The sequence below is a fragment of the Colobus angolensis genome, unplaced genomic scaffold, assembly GCF_000951035.1.
Source record: "Colobus angolensis palliatus isolate OR3802 unplaced genomic scaffold, Cang.pa_1.0 Scaffold315, whole genome shotgun sequence".
NCBI classification, from domain to species: Eukaryota; Metazoa; Chordata; class Mammalia; order Primates; family Cercopithecidae; genus Colobus; species Colobus angolensis.
Window position 1 is genome coordinate 982,021 of NW_012116433.1, and position 21,014 is coordinate 1,003,034.

The 21,014-nt window shown below is 37.1% G+C and overlaps 2 protein-coding genes across 3 annotated transcripts in view; one reads left to right on the plus strand and one right to left on the minus strand.

Annotated features, from left to right (window-relative positions):
- Positions 1 to 21,014, plus strand: part of CEP350 (centrosomal protein 350kDa) — a 135,896-nt gene that overhangs the window by 92,080 nt on the left and 22,802 nt on the right. Inside the window, exons 27-31 of the mRNA XM_011951138.1 lie at positions 3,791 to 3,990; positions 7,250 to 7,461; positions 10,973 to 11,117; positions 15,001 to 15,161; positions 18,560 to 18,699. Coding sequence (XP_011806528.1) covers positions 3,791 to 3,990; positions 7,250 to 7,461; positions 10,973 to 11,117; positions 15,001 to 15,161; positions 18,560 to 18,699 — 858 coding nt within the window. The remainder of the gene's footprint in view (positions 1 to 3,790; positions 3,991 to 7,249; positions 7,462 to 10,972; positions 11,118 to 15,000; positions 15,162 to 18,559; positions 18,700 to 21,014) is intronic.
- Positions 8,702 to 10,020, minus strand: LOC105518232 (malate dehydrogenase, mitochondrial-like). 2 transcript variants are annotated; one of them, XM_011951136.1, is made up of 2 exons: positions 9,470 to 10,020; positions 8,702 to 9,343 (listed from the first exon to the last, which is right to left on the minus strand). In XM_011951136.1, the coding sequence occupies exons 1-2, from the start codon at positions 9,896 to 9,898 to the stop codon at positions 8,882 to 8,884; spliced, it is 891 nt and encodes a 296-aa protein (XP_011806526.1). In that variant the 5' UTR covers positions 9,899 to 10,020; the 3' UTR covers positions 8,702 to 8,881. The 2 variants fall into 2 exon arrangements, with proteins under 2 accessions (XP_011806526.1, XP_011806525.1); XM_011951135.1 differs by having other exon boundaries at positions 8,702 to 10,020.

The window sequence follows — 21,014 nt, forward strand, 5'->3', positions numbered from 1 at the left end:
AAAAAAGCCAGGCACAGTGGCTCATGCCTGTAATCCCACTACTTTGGGAGGCCGAGGTGGGTGGATCACCTGAGGTCAGGAGTTGAAGACCAGCCTGGTCCACATGGTAAAACCCCATCTCTACTAAAAATGCAAAAAATTAGCCGGGCGTGGTGGTGCATGCCAGTAATCCCAGAATCTCTTGAACTCGGGAGACGGAGATTGCAGTGAGCTGAGATTGCACCATTGCACACCAGTCTGGGCAACACGAGTGAAACTCCATCTCAAAAAAAGAAACAAAAATTTAAAAAGTCAATTAAGCTGGGCACAGCGGCTCAGGCCTGTAATCCCAGCACTTTGGGAGGCTAAGGCAGGTGGATCATCTGAGGTCAGGAGTTCAAGACTAGCCTGCCCAACATGGTGAAACCCAGTCTCTACTAAAAAAAAAATACAAAAATTAGCCGGGCATGGTGGCAGGTGCCTTTAATCCTAGCTACTTCAGAGACTGGGGCAGGAAAATCGCTGAACCCGGGAGGTGGAGGTTGCAGTGAACCGAGATGGTGCCACTGCACTCCATCCTGGGCAACACAGCAAGACTCCGTCTCAAAAAAAAAAAGAGCTAATTAAGTACTCATTAATTCCTTAAGTTCAAACATTTAAAAAACTTAATGATTTCCATACTAGACTAAATCTGTTGTATATCTTATTCTTGTCCAGTGTTCCGTTACCATCAGAGGACTTGTTGGGGCAATGCCTTGACATCAATCAAAAGCATTTTGTATTAGTCGGCATTTATGTCTCCATCATTTACAATTTTTGTTTCTTTCCTGTGTAGCATCTTGAAGGATTATTTATTCTATTGTGAAGTCATGCTCTTTTATCTCAACTTTATTCAACGTTTAAAGGGCACTCCTTATAGAATGTATTTATATTTAATAAGGAACATGTTTATGGAAAGAAGTTCTAACTTTAAGTTAAACTTCTCTTACACTTTTTAAAACTATTTTATTTTCATTTTCTATTAGTTAGTTATTTCGTTCCTCATTCCTAAACTAGAGCTTTTGAATATGCTTAATCTTTAATAGAGGAAAATTATTGTTCTCTGTGTTGGGCTAGAGAAAAAGTTTAAATTGCATATTTTTAAAGTTTATTTCACATGTTCCAATATTATTTTACTTTTTGTACTAGGTCATGCATGCATTTAGCAGTTATACACTTAAGAGGGTGGGTGATATTTGAATGTTATGAATAGATTTTTGAGCCTTTTGCCAAGTGCCTTTGTTTTGCATAATATTTTGATAGTTGGCATCAAAATAAGTTTATTGTACGTTCATAAAGAATGGCAAGGAAGATTGTAATGTCTTAATTTGAAATTTAGCAAAAATGTTTTTCTTGAACTTCAATTCAGAAAATCAAGGCAATCCAGGTATGAATGTGTGTGTTTTTGTGTGTGTGTGTGTGTGTGTGTAAGTGAAGGGGGAAATGCTGAGTTATATGTGACGAAACAGACATTGAAATAGTCTGTTATCAAAAAATACACATAGGCAAGATTATACATAATTTTTAAAATCCAAATGAATCGCTGGATTTATACCTAGATTTTCTCACTTCTATAACATACTATATTACTCCTTGCCCTTCCAAGGCAATAAATGTTACCTTGATCTACAAGTTATTGTTGTGTGCATGTGAACAGGAGCATGCTCTGTCAAAGAGAATTAACCTTTCCAAAGGTACTACTAGACTTTTTAATCCATTCACACACGCACAGATCTATTTACTATTACAAAAGAAGAAAATGTGGGGTTTTTTTCCTGCTTTTGTAACTATAAAATGGAATGTTCTTCTTACCTTTAACCTTATGCTTGAGCTATCCATATCAGTTTTTTTTTCTACTGACAGTATTTATTGGGACTAGCTCACTTTATTAATTATGCATCCTGATATCTTATAGAATGGGTATTGTATTTCAATATTATTAATTAAGTGGGCCTTTGTTAGATATAAAGCAAGATACCTCCAGTAGGTCCTCTTAGCAGTAAGTTTTATATTGTAGAGGTGAACAAGGTATTTTTATGTAAATCAGTTTACTAAATTGTATTATTTTCAAGCTAGATTGTGATGGTAAGGTTAAATAAGGCAAACGTAGTATTTTAAAATACATGACGAGGTACAGATTAAAAATCACTTGCTCAGGATTACGCATGTGTGTAGAGTTGTTGATATACTAGGTTCATGGCCATAATTGTTGTACTGTCTGTTAAAGCTTAACTGAAAACTAATTTAGTCCCACAATGTACTTCTTATTACTTTACTCACAAATAAGTAAATTTAACTGAAAATATAGATGGTGGTTAAGCAACATTTGAGAAGAAAGGCATGTTTATTCAGGAATCATTGGTAAGATCTATAAAAATACACTTTTAAAAATGTCACACAGAGTGTAATGCCTGCTTTAACTGAGTCGCTTATAATGTTCTTCAGGAAGCATATTAAAATTTCTTCACTTAGCTCTTACGCTTTCCTTTTCTCATTCTTTCTGCCTCTTGATCTCTTGGTTTTAAAATCTTCCTCCTTATTTTGTAGACACTGCTCTCCTGTTCACTACTTCTTCTCTGTCTTTACGTCTCATCACTGGGCCTCTCTCAGTGTCTGTTTTCCCAACCTTCATCCCAAATTCCAGCTGTATATCTACAACCAGTTGGTCAGGTAACTTTGCACCTTTTTCAGTGCACTCTTTGATAGAGCATGCTCTGTTCTTTTTGTTTGTTTTGTTTGCTTTTTTTCTCTTTCTCTTGTTTTTTTTAACAGCCTGGAGGCCTCTTGTCAAATGTCCCATAAATTTTACCTTTTGTTTCCACATTAATTTGACATGATGATTGCTCAAGAAGTGGAGTGACAGTTCTTGTGCTTTTTAGTGTTTGTGCGATACATGTATGCATTTTTGTCGGTTAGCTACCACTATGGATATAACACTAGTAATGTGAGCAGCCCACATTTTATTTAGTCGTGGCATCTACATTCGAAGATGGTTTATTAGTAGCCTCTAAGCTAAGTAATTTTTCCTAACTCAGTAATTTCTCCTAACCCTTTGGGCCTAAGATATCATTGGCTATTTAAGTTCAGAAATCAGATTAAATTGAGAATTTGATGCATCCCTTTACTTAAGTAAATAAATAGTTAGGTTTATATGCATAAAACATGGACTGTGGTACTCGATGTTCTCTCCATGAAGAAAAGATTTACCACTTGACATTGCATCTCTTAGGTAATGGAAGAAACAAAACTCATTAGACCTGAAACAAAACCAGGCAGAACTTTAAAATAAAAGTAAAAAAGGGACATGAACATGTTTTTTGTTTGCTTGCTTGTTTTGGGGCTTTTGGGTTTGTTTTTTATTATTTTTGGTATTTGTTGTTTCGGGTTTTGTGTGTTTTCTGGTTTTAGCCTTCAGAATAAATTCCTTACCTCTTCTGTTATGGAAAAGAATAACCTACAAAAAATGAATATATAAATATAAACATTATCAATTATGGTTGTCTAGATATTCTGAAGGTTTTTTTTCTGAATATACTGCTATTTTTCCTTTGCTAACTTTACAAACCATTACAAGTAAAACAAATTCCCTCATTTTCTGAATAAGTTAACTCATGAAAGCTTATATTATCTCAAGCTTTTTTCAGAGAGAAGAGTAGTATGAATGTTCTGCTTTTGCACAGCTTGTTGATAAGGTGGTGAGTGATAGAGCTCTCAAAGTGATCTCTGCCTATAGATTTGTTCTCTCAAACTGTTCTCCATGGTGTGACCATAGGTTTCTGACAAAGCGGGAGCAAAAATTAATGCAACGGCGACAACATGCAGAGGAGCTCCTAGAGTGGAAGCGACGTTTAGATGCAGAAGAAGCAGAAATTCGTCAGATGGAAAAACAAGCTTTGGCTGCCTGGGACAAAGAATTAATAAAACCCAAAACTCCTAAGAAAGAACTGGAGGACCAGAGAACAGAACAGAAAGGTAATAAATACTAATTCTGTTCACACTACAAACTAAAGCCTAACATAATTGAAAGATATATTTCATTACTTTTAAAAATGCGAGGCTGGGTGCAGTGGCTCATGCCTGTAATCCGAACACTTTGGAAGGCCAAGGCCAGAGGATCGCTTGAGGCCAGGAGTTCAAGACCAGCCTGGATGACATAGCAGACCCCGATTCTACAAAAAATTAAAAAGTTAGCTGGGTATGGGGGTACATACCTATAGTCCTAGCTACTGAGGCGAGAGGCTTGCTTGAGCCCAAGAGGTCAAGGTTATAGAGAGCTCTGATCACCCCACTGTGCTCCAGCCTGTGTGTCAGAGTGAGACTCTGTCTCTAAAAATAAAATAAAATTGTAATTAAAATGCAGATGATTGAGGTGATGCAAATGATGAGAAAGATGATATAACCACAAATGCTGGAGAAATTAGAAAGACAAAAAAAAATTGTGGCCAGGCATGGTGGCTCACGACTGTAATCCTCGCACTTTGGGAGGCTGAGGCAGGTGGATTGCCTGAGCTCAGGAGTTCGAGACCAGCCTGAGCAACACAGTGAAACCCCGTCTCTACTAAAATACAAAAGAAATTAGCTGGATGTGGTGGCACGCACCTGTAATCCCAGCTACTCAGGAGACTGAGGCAGGAGAATTGCTTGAACCCAGGAGGTGGAGGTCGCAGTGAGCCGAGATCGCACCACTGCACTACAGCCTGGCAACAGTGAGACTCTGTCTCTCAAGAAAAAAAAAAAAAAAATTGTAATAACTTTATTCCAATACAAACTTGAAAACTTAGAAGAAATGGCTAAATTCTTCTAAAAAATACAACTTACCAAAGCTTACTCAGTAAGATAAGAGAACCCTCCTGATTATTTCACCAGTAAAGGAATTGTACCCCAGTAAATAGGCATCTTTTTACATAGACCTCATCCATCTTTACCAGTATACTAGATTAAAAGTGGGGGGGAAACACGGTATTATAATCCTTTACTTTTCCATAGAATAAAAAAAGAGACATTTCTCAACTCATTTTATGAGGCTAGTATATAAGTTTGATGTTATGTCCATAGAAGGACAGTATCAGAAAAGGAAAGGCCAATCTTACCTATCCTGAAGTATGTATTAGTACACCAAGTTCAACTGTATATGCAAATCCTAATACTTAATGACAGAGTGGGATTAGCACACATTAAACAGTTGATAATGTGGTGAATTACCTTACCCAGATTAAAGGAGAAGAATTGATCATCTCAATGGATTCAGAAAGGCATTTGACAAAATTTAAAAAGCATTTGTGGGCCAGACTCAGTGACATACGCCTGTAATGCCAACACTTTGGGAGGCTGAGGTTGGTGGATCACTTGAACCCAGGAGTGCGAGACCAGGCTGGGCAACATGGTAAAACCTTGTCTCTACCAAAAATAAAAAAATTAGTTGAGCCTGGTGGCACGCACCTGTAGTCCCAGCTACTCAGGAGGCTGAGACATGAAAATCACCTGAGCCCAGGAGGCAGAGGTTACAGTGAGCTAAGATCATACCACTGCACTCCAACCTGGGTGACAGAGTGAGACTCTGTCTCAAAAAAAAAAAAAATGACTACATAAAAATAAAAAGCATTTGTGATAAAATAAATAAACCTCAGATCAAAGTAGCCGTAGAAAGGAACTTTCTTTACCCGATAAAGGGTGTTAACAAAAACAAAAAACCAAACCTATAATAGATACCATACTTAATGATAAAATACAGAAAGTTCCTTTGGATTTGGAGATAAGACAAAGATGCTTATTTTTAGCTCTGTTCAGCATTGTGTAGAGGTCCTACACAGTACATTTAAGGCTAGAAAAAGAATTAAAAGCTATAAGGAGTGAGAAGAAGCAAAATTCTTGTTACTTACAGTTAATAAAGCTACACACATAGATAATCCAGAATTTACATGTTAATTATTACAATTAATAAGTGAGCTTAACAAGGTTTCTGGTTATAAAATTCATATACAAAATTCAATTGCATGTCTACAGATCAAAAATTGATTAGAAAAATATTTTTTAAAAAAGATACAAATAGAAACAATATATAATAGAAACAAAAAATATGAAGTACCTAGGAATAAATTTAACAAAAAGCGTACAAGATCTTTATATAGAAAAATTTAGAATTTTATTAGGAGACGTTAAAGAAAACTAAAACAGCCTGGGCACAGTGGCTTATACCTGTAATCCCAACACTTTGGGAGGCTGAGGCATGCACATTGCTTAAGCTCAAGAGTTCATGACAAGCCTGGGCAACATGACCAAACACTGCCTCTACAGAAATATTAGCTGGGCATGGTGGCACAGGCCTGTAGTCCCAGCTACTTAGGAGGCAGAGGCAGGAGGATTGCTTGTTCCTGGGAGGTCGAGGCTGCAGTGAGCCCTGTTCATGCTACTGCACTCCAGCCTGGGTGACAAAGCAAGACCCTGTCTCAAAAAGTAAAAAAAAAAAAAAGCCAAAATAAATGGAACATTATTCCATATTCATAGATTCAGTGTCATAAGATACTAATTCTCCTTAAACTGATCTGTAGATTCAAGACTATTTACATCAGAAACACAGCAAAGTTTCTTCATAGGAAACCTTTGACAAGCTCATTAAAAAATTTATATGAGGCCGGGCATGGTGGCTCACGCCTGTAATTCCCAGCACTTTGGGAGGCCGAGGTGGATGGATCACCTGAGGTCAGAGTTGGAGACAAGCCTGGCCACTATGGTGAAACCCCGTCTCTCCTAAAAAGACAAAAATTAGCTGGGTGTGGTGGCATGTGCCTGTAATCCCAGCTACTTGGGAGGCTGAGGCAGGAGAATCACTTGAACCCAGGAAGCAGAGGTTACAGTGAGCCGAGATCATGCCACTGCACTCCATCCTGGGCAACAAGAACAGAACGCCATCTAAAAAAAAAAAAAATTGCATGAAAGAACAAAGACCAAAAAGCAAAGATGAACCACAAAATGCGGAAACTTACTTTACCATATATCAAGACTTCTAAGTTGTAGTGGTTAAAATAATACATTTGCACAGAGAGAGACAAATAGACTGTGAAACAGATAACCCAGAAATAGATCTGTACATCTGTGGAAGCTATGACTCTCCTGTTTGTGGGAGGCAAAAATGCAACGAGTAATAATATGCTAAAAACAATGTTTATCAGTATAATTTTCCCATTGACCAAGATTGTATATTTTTTTTCTTGTTTTCACCCTCTCTTTCTAGAAATAGCAAGTGAAGAGGAATCTCCAGTACCTCTGTACTCTCATCTAAACAGTGAAAGCTCCATTCCAGAAGAATTAGGCAGCCCTGCTGTTGAGTATGTACCATCCGAGTCTATTGGACAGAAACAGCCAGGGACTCCAGATCACAGTATACTTACTGAAGAAATGGTTTGTTCACAGGAACTAGAATCTTCTACCTCTCCTAGTAAACATGTAAGTTAATGTATATTTATATCTTAAAGATTCTCTGGAAAACTGTCTAAAAGGTGTGTCAGGAGTTATATTGTTACTATTAATGACAGTGTTAACTATCACCATATTTGTAACATATAGGACATAGCATTTGAATAGAATAGAAATGTAAATGAAAAGAAATAAAGCTTTTCATTTACAAATATATGAATTTTGGCGTTAGTGGAGGTTACAAAATCATTTGCTATCAAGTCTGTTAATATTGAGTGAATAGGAACTTCTAAAGTCTTTATGAAAAACAATTTGTGGGAACAACACAAGTTCTTTCTGAAGTTTGTTTTTTCACATAACAAAAACAGTAAGATCGTAAACCACACCAGAGTACTTTTACTGTAACTGAATTAATAAATTCTGTATAACTCGTAGAATAAAAGTAATGGTTTAACCTCTTAAAGGCAGGCCTGAAACAGTTATTGATTTTAAATTAAGATAATGACCATTATTAGACTAAGATTTTCTATATTGTCCTTAATTGTGTACTTTATAGAAAAAAAAAAACTAGCTGGTAAAAACTCCAGATAGAAACTTAACTGTTTTTTTTAAATATAGCAAATAATTAGCATAACAATATTAAATATTTAGTATACTGTGGTGTACTAAAGTATACACAGACATTGTTAAAGCCTCTTTATGTTTAAAAAAAGATCTGCCCAAATTCAGAATGGAATATTCTTTGTTAGAGTCTTCCATGTTTATTGTGATGGAAAGAATTAATTTTATTTCCCCATTGAAAAGTCAATCAGGTTCATTTATGTTACAGCACCTAGAACATCTAGAAGAAAAACATTTTTTTTCTGAGGTGGAGTTTCGCTCTTGTTGCCCAGGCTGGAGTGCAGTGGCGCAATCTCTGCTCACTGCAACCTCCGCCTCGTGGGTTTAAGCAATTCTCCTGCTTCAGCCTTCCGAGTAGCTGGGATTACAGGCATGCACCACTATGCCCAGCTAATTTTGTGTTTTTAGTAGAGACAGGGTTTCTTCATGTTGGTCAGGCTGGTCTCAAACTCCCGACCTCAGGTGATCCTCCCACCTCGGCCTCCCAAAGTGCTGGGATTACAGGCGTGAGCCACTGTGCCCAGCCAGAAGAACATTTTTTATTCATTGAAGAGCCTATTCAATATTATGTTAAAAAATATTTCAGTGTCCTTGTGCACATACTTGCAATCAGCATTTTTAGGTTATTAAAGGCTTTTTTTTTTTTTTTAAATCAAGGACGGCTTTTATTGATGTGTGTCCATCAAGTCACCCACAATTTGGAAGGCATGATGATGTTAATACAGTAATCATCACCAAAGCAAATTAAAATACAAAGGTTATCTGCAACAGCTTTGCAGTGACATGATGCCTTTATAAATTAAGGAAACTGGCCGCCCGTCACGGGGGCTCACTTCAGGGTCTTCACGAAATCTTCCCCCTTCTTGATGGAGGCCTTCAGCTCAGGAATGGCATCCGAGATCATCTTCTCCTCAAAAGAGGAGACTTGGCCAATGCCCAGGTTCTTCTCGATGCCCTTTTTCCCAAGCAGCAGTGGCGTGGAGAAGTAGGTACATTCCGTTTCCTGTGACTTAACGAAGGAACATTCCACAACACCTTCCTTTCCATTCATTGCATCCACAAGGGAGAAGACGAAGTGGGCGCCGGCATTCGCCATGCAGAGGGTGGCGGAGCCTGCTCCGGCTTTAGCCTTGACCACCTCCGCGCCGGCCTCCTGGATCCGCCCAGTGAGCGCCGTCAGCTGGTCCTGGGGAAAGTCCACCTTGGGGGTGCACTGAGAGATCAGGGGGATGATGGTCTTCCCGGCATGGCCACCAATGACAGGGACGTTGACTCGAGCTGGATCCAAACCCTTCAGCTCTGCAACAAAGGTGTTGGCTCTGACAATGTCCAGGGTCGTCACGCCGAAGATCTTGCTGGGGTTGTACACTCCGTGCTTCTTGAAAACTTCTGCTGTGATGGGGATGGTGGAGTTAACCGGATTGGCAATGATGCAGATCATGGCTTCTGGGCAGTGCTGGGCACAGGCAGCGGCCAGGGTGGCCACAATCGTGGCATTGGTGTTAAACAGGTCGTCCCGGGTCATGCCTGGTTTTCTGGGGACTCCGGCCGGAATAACTACCACATCACAACCTTTTAGGCAGTCAGGCAGCTGTTCAGGTCCGAGGTAGCCTTTCACAACGGCTTTGGTCTCCATGTGGCTCAGATCTGCGGCCACTCTGGGTGTGTGCGCGATATCATAGAGGGTCAGGCGGCTCACCAAGGGGCTGTTCTTCAGGAGAAGTGAAAGCGGCTGCCCGATGCCTCCAGAGGCCCCTAGCACGGCTACTTTAGCATTGTTCTGGGCCGAGGTGCTGAAGCTGCGGCGGAGAGCAGCGCTGGCAGGCCGGGCGAGGGCGGAAAGCATGGCTGGAGCGGGAGGGGCGCCGACGGGCTGACACAGGAGCTGCTGACAGGCAAGTGACTCCAACGACCTCCACACTCCGCAGCACTCCCGGCTCTGCTCCGTGGGACCTCGCGAGAGTGACCGGACTTATTAAAGGCTTTTAATAATTATGTTAGTGGTCTCTTATTTATTGTATGATAATATTAGACATACAGATAATTTACTTGTAGCATTATCTATTGTTCTGTAAATTTCTGCCTTCCAGGAATTTACAACCAAACTGTATTTATACAATCTTAAAAGTTTATTAGCTCTTATAAATCAATATATTCTACCTAGCATCATTATTGATGAGGCTCGGAGTAGCCACGAACTGATTGACTATTAAAAATTAGAGCTTTTTTCACAAGAAAATATATCAAGGAAATCAAAACTAGTATATCTTAAAGTAGTTTTTATAATAAAAGCTAATATTTATTAAGTGTTTATTTACAAAGTATTTACCAAGTGCCTTAAGTGGATTATCTCATTTAACCCTTGAAAGAATCCTATCGATACTGTTCTAATCCCCAAGCTAGGAAATTTGCCCAAAGTCACAGGGATAGGAAGTGATAGTAGTTAGGAATCAAATCAGGCATCTCACTTCCACCTGATGTCAGGGTAGAAATTTTGTCTTTTGTTCTCTTGTGGACAAACTTCTTATGCTCTGTTTTCTTCTTCCCTTCCTCTCTCCTTTCTGTAAAAGTACATACTGAGTATTTTCAAAATTAAAAGAATTGGGGGAGGGGTAAATATCACTGACACAATAATCACTTCTAATTGATTGTAAAACTTTTTAAAAGCATGCCCTTTTATAATTTTTTTCTATGTCTTCAAAAAAAAAATTGAGGTCTTATCCTTTATATAATTTGTAAACTTTTTTTAAAAATCAGCTCTCCCAGGTTGAATAATTTGTAAACTTTTTTCACTTAGATCCTAACAGTTCTCTTAAATTCTTTGTAAATATTATCTTTATATGGCTAGTATCTCAAATTTTAAATAGAATTTTACAATTATATTACAAAATAGTTTCCGTTTGGTTTTCTGTTTGAACAGTCACTTCCCAAAAGCTGCACATCTGTGTCAAAGCAGGAGTCTAGCAAAGGAAGTCATAGGACTGGAGGACAATGTCACCTGCCTATCAAGTCTCATCAGCACTGTTATAGTTGGTCAGATGAGTCATTATCTATGACACAGTCAGGTAAGACTAATCATGAGGAGTTTTTATTTGTGTTATATTTGAACAGCCTCTACTCTAAAAGGCTTCAAGGAGTTTGTTGACTTTAGGAAACATATGTAGACAGACAGTGGTGGGTTTATGTAGGATTGTGAAGAAGACTAATACCATATTGAGTTTTGCCATATTGAATATATTGAGTTAGGCATATTCAGTGTATTGCTTTTTTTTGTTGTTTTTAAAGATGGAGTGTCACTCCGTCACTCAGGCTGGAGTGCAGTGGTGCGATCTTGGCTCACTGCAACCTCCACCTCCCAGGGTCAAGCGATTCTCCTGCCTCAGCCTCCCGAGAAGCTGGGATTACAGGCGCCCATTACCACGCCCGGCTAATTTTTGTATTTTTTTTTAGTAGAGACGAGGTTTCACCATGTTGGCCAGGCTGATCTCGAACTTCTGACCTCAGGTGATCTGCCCATCTCAGCTTCCCAAAGTGCTGGGATTACAGGTGTGAGCCACTGTACCTGGCCCAGTGTATTGCTTTTTGAATTCAGTTTTAGTTTTGAGAGTAAACATTTAGTAAAGGAAACATGAAAAATGTTATTCTTTGTTTTTTGTTGTTGTTTTCGTAATTGATTATGTGTGTACCCTTTTGTTTTCCATCTGTCAGACAGTTATAAATCATGGAATTTTCCTACACCCATATTTACAGCTCTTCTTTCTTCTTTTGAGTAACTAATATTTCAAAGAGTAGATGTACTGTAATTTTTTTAACTGTTTCCCTAGTGATGGCCATTTAGATTTTCTCAAATATTTCACAATTGCAAATAATGCTATAATAAACATCTTTATGTAAATATTTACACATATATATGTAGTCATGCATCACTTAACATCCAGGATATGCTCTGAGAAATGTGTCATTAAGCAATTTCATCATTATGTGAACTTCATAGAATGAACTTAGGCAAACCTAGATTGTGTAGCCTTACTGCACTCTCAGGCCATATGGTATAGCCTCTTGCTCCTAGAGTGTAATACCTGTACAGTATATTACTATACTGAATACTATATGCAGTTGTAACATAATGTTAAGTATTTGTATATCTAAACATAGAAAAGGTGTAGTAAAAATATTATAATCTTGAGACCACTATCATATATTTACAACATATGATATGTAGTCTGTCATTGACCAAAACATCATATGTGGTGCATGACTCGTGTGTGTGTGTGAGATACCATATGTCGTTTATATGTGTGTTTATCATATATATGATAAAAATTCTTTTTGTATATTTCAGTGTGGAATTGATTCTTAGGAATAGAATAATTGAGTCAGGCCAGTTGAAGAATGTTGTCTCATATTTCTCTGTGGAAATTTATTAATGTTTTTATATATTTGCTTTTATGTACGTTGGTGAAAAATTGCTTCCAAGAGAATAACTTGTCAGTAGACATAAACTTGAATACTTGGAAACATGCGTTCTTATCCTGTATCTCTTACTTACTGGTGACTTTCTTCAAGTTTCTTTGCCAATACTGGCTTATCTTTTTCGTTTGTTAGCAATGGAATAATGTTTCAACCATCCTTGCATGAGTTATGCACCAAGGATTAATAATAACGTTTGTAAGATACTGTTTTGTTGGTGATGCTTATTTAAGTAAGAATAAATGGTTTTAGAAAAGTAGCTCTGAGGTTTCTAAACTACAGATTCACTACCTATTCAAGATGACATTATTTATATTCAGTATTTGTAGAAGTGGCAGATATTAATGTAGTAGAGTTTTAATACCTTTACTTAGGCCGGGCGCGGTGGCTCAAGCCTGTAATCCCATCACTTTGGGAGGCCGAGACGGGCGGATCACGAGGTCAGGAGATCGAGACCGTCCTGGCTAACACGGTGAAACCCCGTCTCTACTAAAAAATACAAAAAACTAGCCGGGCGACGTGGCGGACGCCTGTAGTCCCAGCTACTCGGGAGGCTGAGGCAGGAGAATGGCATAAACCCGGGAGGCGGAGCTTGCAGTGAGCTGAGATCCGGCCACTGCACTCCAGCCTGGGCGGCAGAGCAAGACTCCGTCTCAAAAAAAAAAAAAAAAAAAAAAAAATACCTTTACTTAAATGATGGAGAGTTTTATCAACCAAGCTAATATAATCAATGTGTGTCAAATAATCAGAAACTCATTTTTTAAAAACAAGTTATTCTAGCAGGTTATTTTGTTTTGAGACAGTCTCTAGCCCTGTCGCCCAAGCTGGAATGCAGTGGCATGATCTCAGCTCACTTCAACCTCTGCCTCCTGGGCTTAAATGATCCTCCTGCCTCAGCCTCCTGAGCAGCTGAGACTACAAGCGCATGTTGCCACACCTGGCTAATTTTTGTATTTTTGGTAGAGATGGGATTTTGCCATGCTGCCTAGGGTAGTCTCGAACTCCTGACCTCATTAGTCTGCCCACCTTGGCCTCCCACAGTGCTGGGATTACAGGCATGAGCCAGTGCGCCTGGCCTGTGTTTGGTTTCTTTAGTACTTAAAAACATAAACATTTTCCAAGGTCTTTCATCTAAAAACCCCAGGTTTTTCATCGCCTGCTATTAAATCTTCAACCATTGATGGTAAATATTTTTTTTTTATTAGAAAATCACTGCTGGCATATACAATTTTTTAAAATATTAATTTAAAATAGTTATTTTGGGGGCAAAATTGAAACTAAGCCTGTAAGGGTGTAGTGGTCTACAGAATCTTATCAAAATAATAATTTTGGAAGTACATAAGTAAATAATTGAGCCTTGCCTATGCTAAGGGCTCAGTATGATGCCACCACTAATATAAAACAAGCCTAACTTTCCTAGTATGCCTTAACTCAGTGTCATAGAAGTGACAGGAACTCACATTTTATTATTTCTTATTCAGATATTTAGACCGACCGCACTATTAAAAAGACTTTTGTAATCTTTTTGCATTTAAATAACTTCTATAACTAGCTCTTATGCAGTTTAACCTGAAGTAACTGATAGAATCCTGGTCTGACGTAATGTTAAGTCTGAGTCTTAAGATTTGTGTATGATATTATTTCTATTGTTTAAGACTATTAAATGTCTCAATATTAGTGTATGAAAATGACACCATTGTGTGATTGAGGGAGGTGTGAGGAACAGTAATTTCTATGCTATGTAATTTCCATGTGTAGTGAAATAAGCAGTGTCTTTAAATGATACCTGTTTGTTTTCATAGCATGTGTATGACACATTATAATGAAATATCCTTTTCATGATGTTGCTATGAGTAGACGTCTTGTATATGTGAACTGTTGGAAAGATTTAACTAGCTTCCTTTCATTTATTTTAAATATTTTGAGAGCTTTCAAAGAAAGATTACAGCAGAGTCTATTTCTTTATAATTTCTCTCTTTTTAATGTGATACTAAGCCATCAGCTAATGAATCACAAGCAATTTGAAGTGGTAAAACTCTAGTTTGATTTTAATACGACTTAAAAACTATTAAATTATGTATTAATAACCAAGGCAAAAGACAGTTAAATATGATTATCTTGTCACCAGAAGTAATTTCTTGCAGAATGTCCAAATTTCATCAGTCTAAAAATTTCTCAACTTCCAGCTGCATGTCTTACCAAGACAACGTATTGCAAGATTTATTTATAATTTCAAGTAGTACAATTAGAAAGTGAAAATAAATAGGAGGAACCAAGCCAAAAATAAAGTGTGTATGGCAGGGGGGGAAATTATAGGGATGCATTTTAGTAATACATTTTTTTCAGATGCTCATATTTTAATTATTAGATTGGCTTTATTTAAATGGAATATTACATTACAGCTTTTTATTAGTAGTTACTGAGTTAACATTATGCTTAAGTCAAAATTATAAATAAAAGATTTTGTATCTCTTTCAGAAACTACATCTGACCAGAGTGACATTGAAGGTAGGATCAGAGCTCTGAAGGATGAGTTGCGGAAAAGAAAATCAATTGTGAACCAGTTGAAGAAGGAACAGAAAAAAAGGCAAAAGGAAAGACTGAAAGCCCAAGAAGCCAGTCTGATCAAGCAGTTAGAGGTTAGACATAGGAAGAAAGGGGTTTAATGTCACGGCTAATGTGTATGTGACATCTAAAATGTTTTTAATGTTGTTAATAAAGTAATGGATTAGGATTCCTCATTATTAGTGTGGTGGCACATTTTATTCTCTTAAAAAAAAATCTGAGGGTGTCTAAGGACATTCTTGCTTAAAACATTAAATTTTATTTATTTTTTATTTTTATTTTTATTTTTTTTTGAGACAGAGTCTCACTCTGTCGCCCAGGCTGGAGTTCAGTGGAGCGATCAGTGGAGCTATTTGTGCTCACTGCAAGCTCCGCCCCCTGGGTTCACACCATTCTCCTGCCTCAGCCTCCTGAGTAGCTGGGACTACAGGCACCTGCCACCATGCCCGGCTAATTTTTTGTATATTTAGTATACAATACATAGAAACGGGGTTTCACTGTGTTAGCCAGGATGGTCTTGATCTCCTGACCTCATAATCCACCCACCTTGGCCTCCCAAAGTGCTGGATTACAGGCATGAGCCACCGCGCCCGGCCTAAACATTAAATTTTAAATTTAAAATTAAAATAAGTATTAAAATAAATACTAAAATTGGCTATATATAATGTTGTGTTCTGAAGTCCCAGATACTCAGGAGGTTGAGGCAGGAGAATTGCTTGAAGCCAGGAGTTTGAGGCTATAGTGCACCATGATTGCACCTGTGAATAGCTACTGCACTCCAGCCTGGGTAACATAGCAAGACCCCCACCTCTAAAAAATAAATATTAAAATAAAGTATTAGATGTTTTTTTCTAAATAAGAAAGATTAGGCCTTTGAAAGAAAGATTGGTATCTATACCCTTGTAAGCAGAGAACTACCAGGTAAGTAATTTTACCGTTTGGAATTGTTGCTGCTTCCCTTCCCCAGCTTTCCTCTTTCCTCTTCCTTCCCCCTTCCCTTTCCCCTTTTTTTCTCCTTTTCTTTCCTCCTTCCCCTTCCCCTTTCCCTTTTCCTCTTCCCTTCCCCTTTCCCTTTCCCTTCCCTTATTTCACAGAATGGTGTTTCATGCCACACAACTTATTAAATAGTACAGCTCTTTGTACTATTTGAATAGATTCTAAATGATAACTTAACTTGAATTTTCCCCCAAGCTGTAGCAGCCTTCCTGATTCTGTCCCAGGCTGGGATGTCTTCCTTATTCTGTTTTTCCCTGTCCATTCAGTCACTAGTTCTCATGGATTTTTTTTAATAAAGTTTCTTGTTTGTTCCTTTCCATTCCTACTGCCTCCAGGCTAGTTGGGGCCCTTATGACCCCTTGCCTCTTCTGTCTGCATAGTCTCTTAGATGTTCTGCCTCACACTGCTTTTCTATTACACACATTCTGCTTTTCTATTACGCACATTCTGCCAGCCCCATGTTCCTAGAACATGACATTCATTGTAGAATCAGACTGAATCTCCTACTTATTGCAAGAATCCCTTCTCATCTCATCACCAGAGAACATCATTCAACTTTTACCTGAACACTTCCAGTAATAGGAATTTTCAAAATTTCGAGCTAATTGGTTTCCGTGTTAAACTCTTAAGTGCTCTAAGTATTAGAAGAACTATTTGTTGTATTTAGCCAAAATTTCTGTCCTTTTAATTTCCACCTTTTGGTCCTTGTTATGTAACAGCAAACACATGCTTCTCCTACCGCTATTAATTTAATCACCAAATATTCAGATGCCTATTTATGTGCCAAGAGCTCAGCTAATTACACATATTTTTCATTTAATCCTCACAACAAGGTGTGAGTATTATTATCCCTCTTTTACAGATAAGGAAACTGAGTTTCAGTGAGATTAATGATTTATCCAAGGATACACAGTTCATAAATGGTGAAACTAGGATTTTAATCTAGTTCTAATTTTAAATTCTGTGCCTTTATTATTGTATTGTCTTACACATAGAAAAGAGGCCTGTTAATAGATCTGGAGAAAATAAACATTTAAACAGGTACACAGTACACAGATGGAATAGGGATTGTAACTTACACAATGGTTAGAGTAGGAAAAGTGATTAAGATACAGTGACCATACTGGGGAGTTCATGCTGGAAAGAAGTGGAAACAATTTAAAAATACAGATTATATTCAGGACCTTAGAAGTCAAACTGATGAATTTGGATTTCATCTTATACGTCAACTAATGAGTCACTGAAGTAACTATTGGAGATAAAGTACTATTAGAATGAATAGTATTGCTCAAAAATGTTCCTTAATAACTATGTCAGTCAGAAAAGAGCCCTCTAGAGAAGTGCCATATAATCCATCTCTTCCAGCATTCTACTTAATGGTGTAAACAAAGACAAAAGAAAATTCTGTATTTAACTTTTTAAATTACAATATATGAGATATATATATATATATAATACATACCAGTCAATACAAAAAATCTATTGGATTTTATTTGATCACAGATTTAATAAGTGGACTGTACTCATAAATGTATAGCTTTCAGATCTTAGTAGTCATAGTCCTCATGTATACCTACTGAGCTAGAACACCTAGCTGTGGTGTAGGTTAACCAGGAGTTACTTAAAATGTTGACAATTCAGATGAAGGTAACATGGATGATGAGAGTTGTAAAAGTAGTGATTTCAGCCCAGATTTTAGGGATCCATAGCAGCTGACAAGCATCCATCCATCCATTAGTTCATTCTATAAATATGTATTGATAGGCTACTTTGGACCAGACATTGTGAATAGGACATTACGTACCAGACATACAGTTTTGAACAAAACACTAATTTCAAATAGTGAGAGCTGTAAAAGTAAGGACTTCAGCCCAGAAAACTAAGGAATGATATATGAGATGGAGGGATTCCCTTATATTTCATACAAATTATAAAGTAGTAAAGTTTTGTTTACAGAATGGGTAATAACCAGGAAAGTTTTGTTTTGTTTTTTTTTTTTGTATTTCTGAACTATCGTACTCTCAACTATACCTTTCTCTTTTTATAATTTGTATCCCTAAGTACTTAGCCCATAAGAAACTTATTGCCATTGAAACTCAGAACAGAATGGCTAACTTCTTAAAAATATCATGAAAGTAGTAGTACACTTTTTAGCAAATACAGTCAGTTAAAGAAGTTTTTTAATGTGGCAAGGTATGAATTATTGCTTCATAGTATTAAATTTCTGTAGATTCACAATGTCGTTTCTTAATTGATACTGGAATTACAATTATATAACTTGCTTATAGATTATTTTGAGAAGGATGTACAAATAACTATAGAGTTCTGGAGAATGACACTGAGGGGGCAAGAGGGAGATTTTTATATTGCATCTTCTTTACTGTTTGAGTATTTTACCTTAAAATATACTATTTTATAATTTAAAATAAGTTTTTAAAATTATGCCTAGTGACTCCTCTGATTTTTCTGAACTTAGTCGTATGATGAATTTATTAAGAAAACTGAAGCCGAGCTTAGCCGAGATTTGGAAACATCACCAACAGCCAAGCCTCAGATTAAAACACTCTCCTCAGCTTCTGAAAAACCCAAGATCAAACCCCTCACACCACTACACAGGTAGAAATTTTTGATAACTGTCTGTATTCTGCCTTATTTGGAAAAGGAATAAGGGAATATTTTCAGTAGAAGTTACCTTTTAAGTAACTGAAATTATAGAAGTAAAAATATTATTTTCTATTTTTAGTGTCAGTAAATTAAAACTTATGTATTACAATTAAAAATTACATATGTAAGGTATTGATTTTAAAATACATTTTTAATCCTGCAGTCTGCTGGGTACAATGAAAATGGTACTTTCCAACATTGCTAGTAGTAGCATAAGTTGATGTGGACCTTTGAAAAAAACAGTTTGGCTATGTTTCAAAAGTCAAAAATGTATTTCTGGAAGTAATGTATTTCTCGAAGTCTAAATTGAGAAAATGTGGGGTACTGAATTTGACCCAGTAATGTATTTCTAGAAGTCTAAATTGAGAAAATGTGGGGTACTGAAAATCTCTATTTGCATGAATATATTAATCATAACATTCTTTATATAATAAAACATTGGGAACAATTTTTATGTCCAAAAATGCATCCATTAAATGACGGTTCTCTGCAAGTGATGGAATAGTATGCAGTCAGTAAGCAAATACAAAAGATACTAAGTCACAACATTAGAATATATAATATTGTGTATTAGGAAGCTAGGTTATAATCTTTAAACTAAATTTTGAACAAAAAGGTTAGACAGATCAGTTCAATTGAGAAATAGGGGTCTTTTCAGAAAGAATGTTATTCATGAATGACTAAAAGCAAAAAAAAAAAAAACAGATTGGCATATCATAGAAGCTGAACATAATAGGATATTGCTGGAGTTAGCAGAAGGAACAATAAATAAAAGCCAAACTATGAAAACCTTGTACTCATTTGTTCTTAGCAGTTTGTGTTTTACCTTTTAGAAAATGTGGAGCCTTTGAAGGTTTCTTTAAAAAGTATTTTGAGACATTTTTGTTAGAGAGGTATTGCAGGCTCATTACAATCAATTTAGCATTACCTAAATTTGAATCCTGGCTCCATTTCTAGCTGGTTCTGTAACTGTGGGCAAGTTATTTAACCCCTCTCATACCCTATTAAAAAGGAGTAATAATAATACCTGATTAATACACTTGTTATGAGAGTTAAAAGACTTAACAGGGCATAGGACGCAGTAAGCATCGTGCATTAGCTGCTGCTATTATTATTATTGTTGTTAGTATTTCTAGGGAAGCAGTAAAAAGAAAAGAGTTTAAATCATATCATACCTAAGTATCCCAAAATAGCAAATGTCAACAATTAGATATGTTTCCTTCTAGGATTTTTTATGCTCAGATTTTGTGTGTGTTTTTGTTACATATATATTTTTCCATTATATTATGAAGTGTACATTTTAATTTCTACATGATACGTTATTGAATGGCTTTGTAATTTTCTTAATCAAGCTACTGAAGGATTTTAACCAGAGAGTGACACAGTCATATTTGTGTTTACAGAAATCTTTCTGACCACAATATAGAGGAAAGATAGAAAAGAGTAAGCTTAGAAACAGAAAGAAAAATAGTCTGAAGCCAGACCTCAAGTAAGCAGTATTAAGAATAGAAAATAGGACACATATTTTAGGATAGTGAAGAATTAAAAAGTAGACTTGAGCCAGGCACGGTGGCTCACGCCTGTAATCCCAGCACTTTGAGAGACTGAGGCGGGCAGATCACAAGGTCAGGAGTTGGAGACCAGCCTGACCAACATGGTGAAACCCCATCTCTACTAAAAATACAAAAATTAGCCCGGTGTGCTGACATGCGCCTGTAATTGCAGCTACTCAGGAGGCTGAGGCAGGAGAATTGCTTGAACCCGGGAGATGGAGGTTGCAGTGAGCTGAGATCGCGCTATTGCACTCCAGCCTGGGCAGCAAAGCAAGACCCCATCTCAAAAAACAAAAAAAAAAACCGTAGACTTGACTAGTTAAAGTGCTAGATGGGGTAGCAGGGCAAGTCTGAGATGACTCCCAGGTTTCTCTTAGGTAGTTGATTGGGTCAAGTTTTCATTAATGTAAATGAAAAAGGTGGTTTTCTGTGAGAGGTTTATGATTTTGGTTTTAAGTGTTAACTTTAAGTGCCTGTTGTTTAAGTGCAACTATGAGGAAAGTTAACAGAGTTAGAAATATGAGGATGATAAGCACATAGATAGTGGTTGAAGCCATAAATCACCCAGAGGAGATAGCATTCAGAGGGAATAAATGGGAGCCAGGTACTCAAGATGATAAAATAGCAACATTTTAGGGCATTATAAAAAGGTAGGAAGTAAAAGCCAAGTATTACAGTTTAGCAAATGAAGTCAAGAAAATAAAGAGAATGAAT

Coding starts and splice junctions, on each gene's coding strand:
- LOC105518232 (XM_011951135.1), bottom strand. CDS start 9,898: ATGCTTTCCGCCCTCGCCCGGCCTGCCAGCGCTGCTCTCCGCCGCAGC.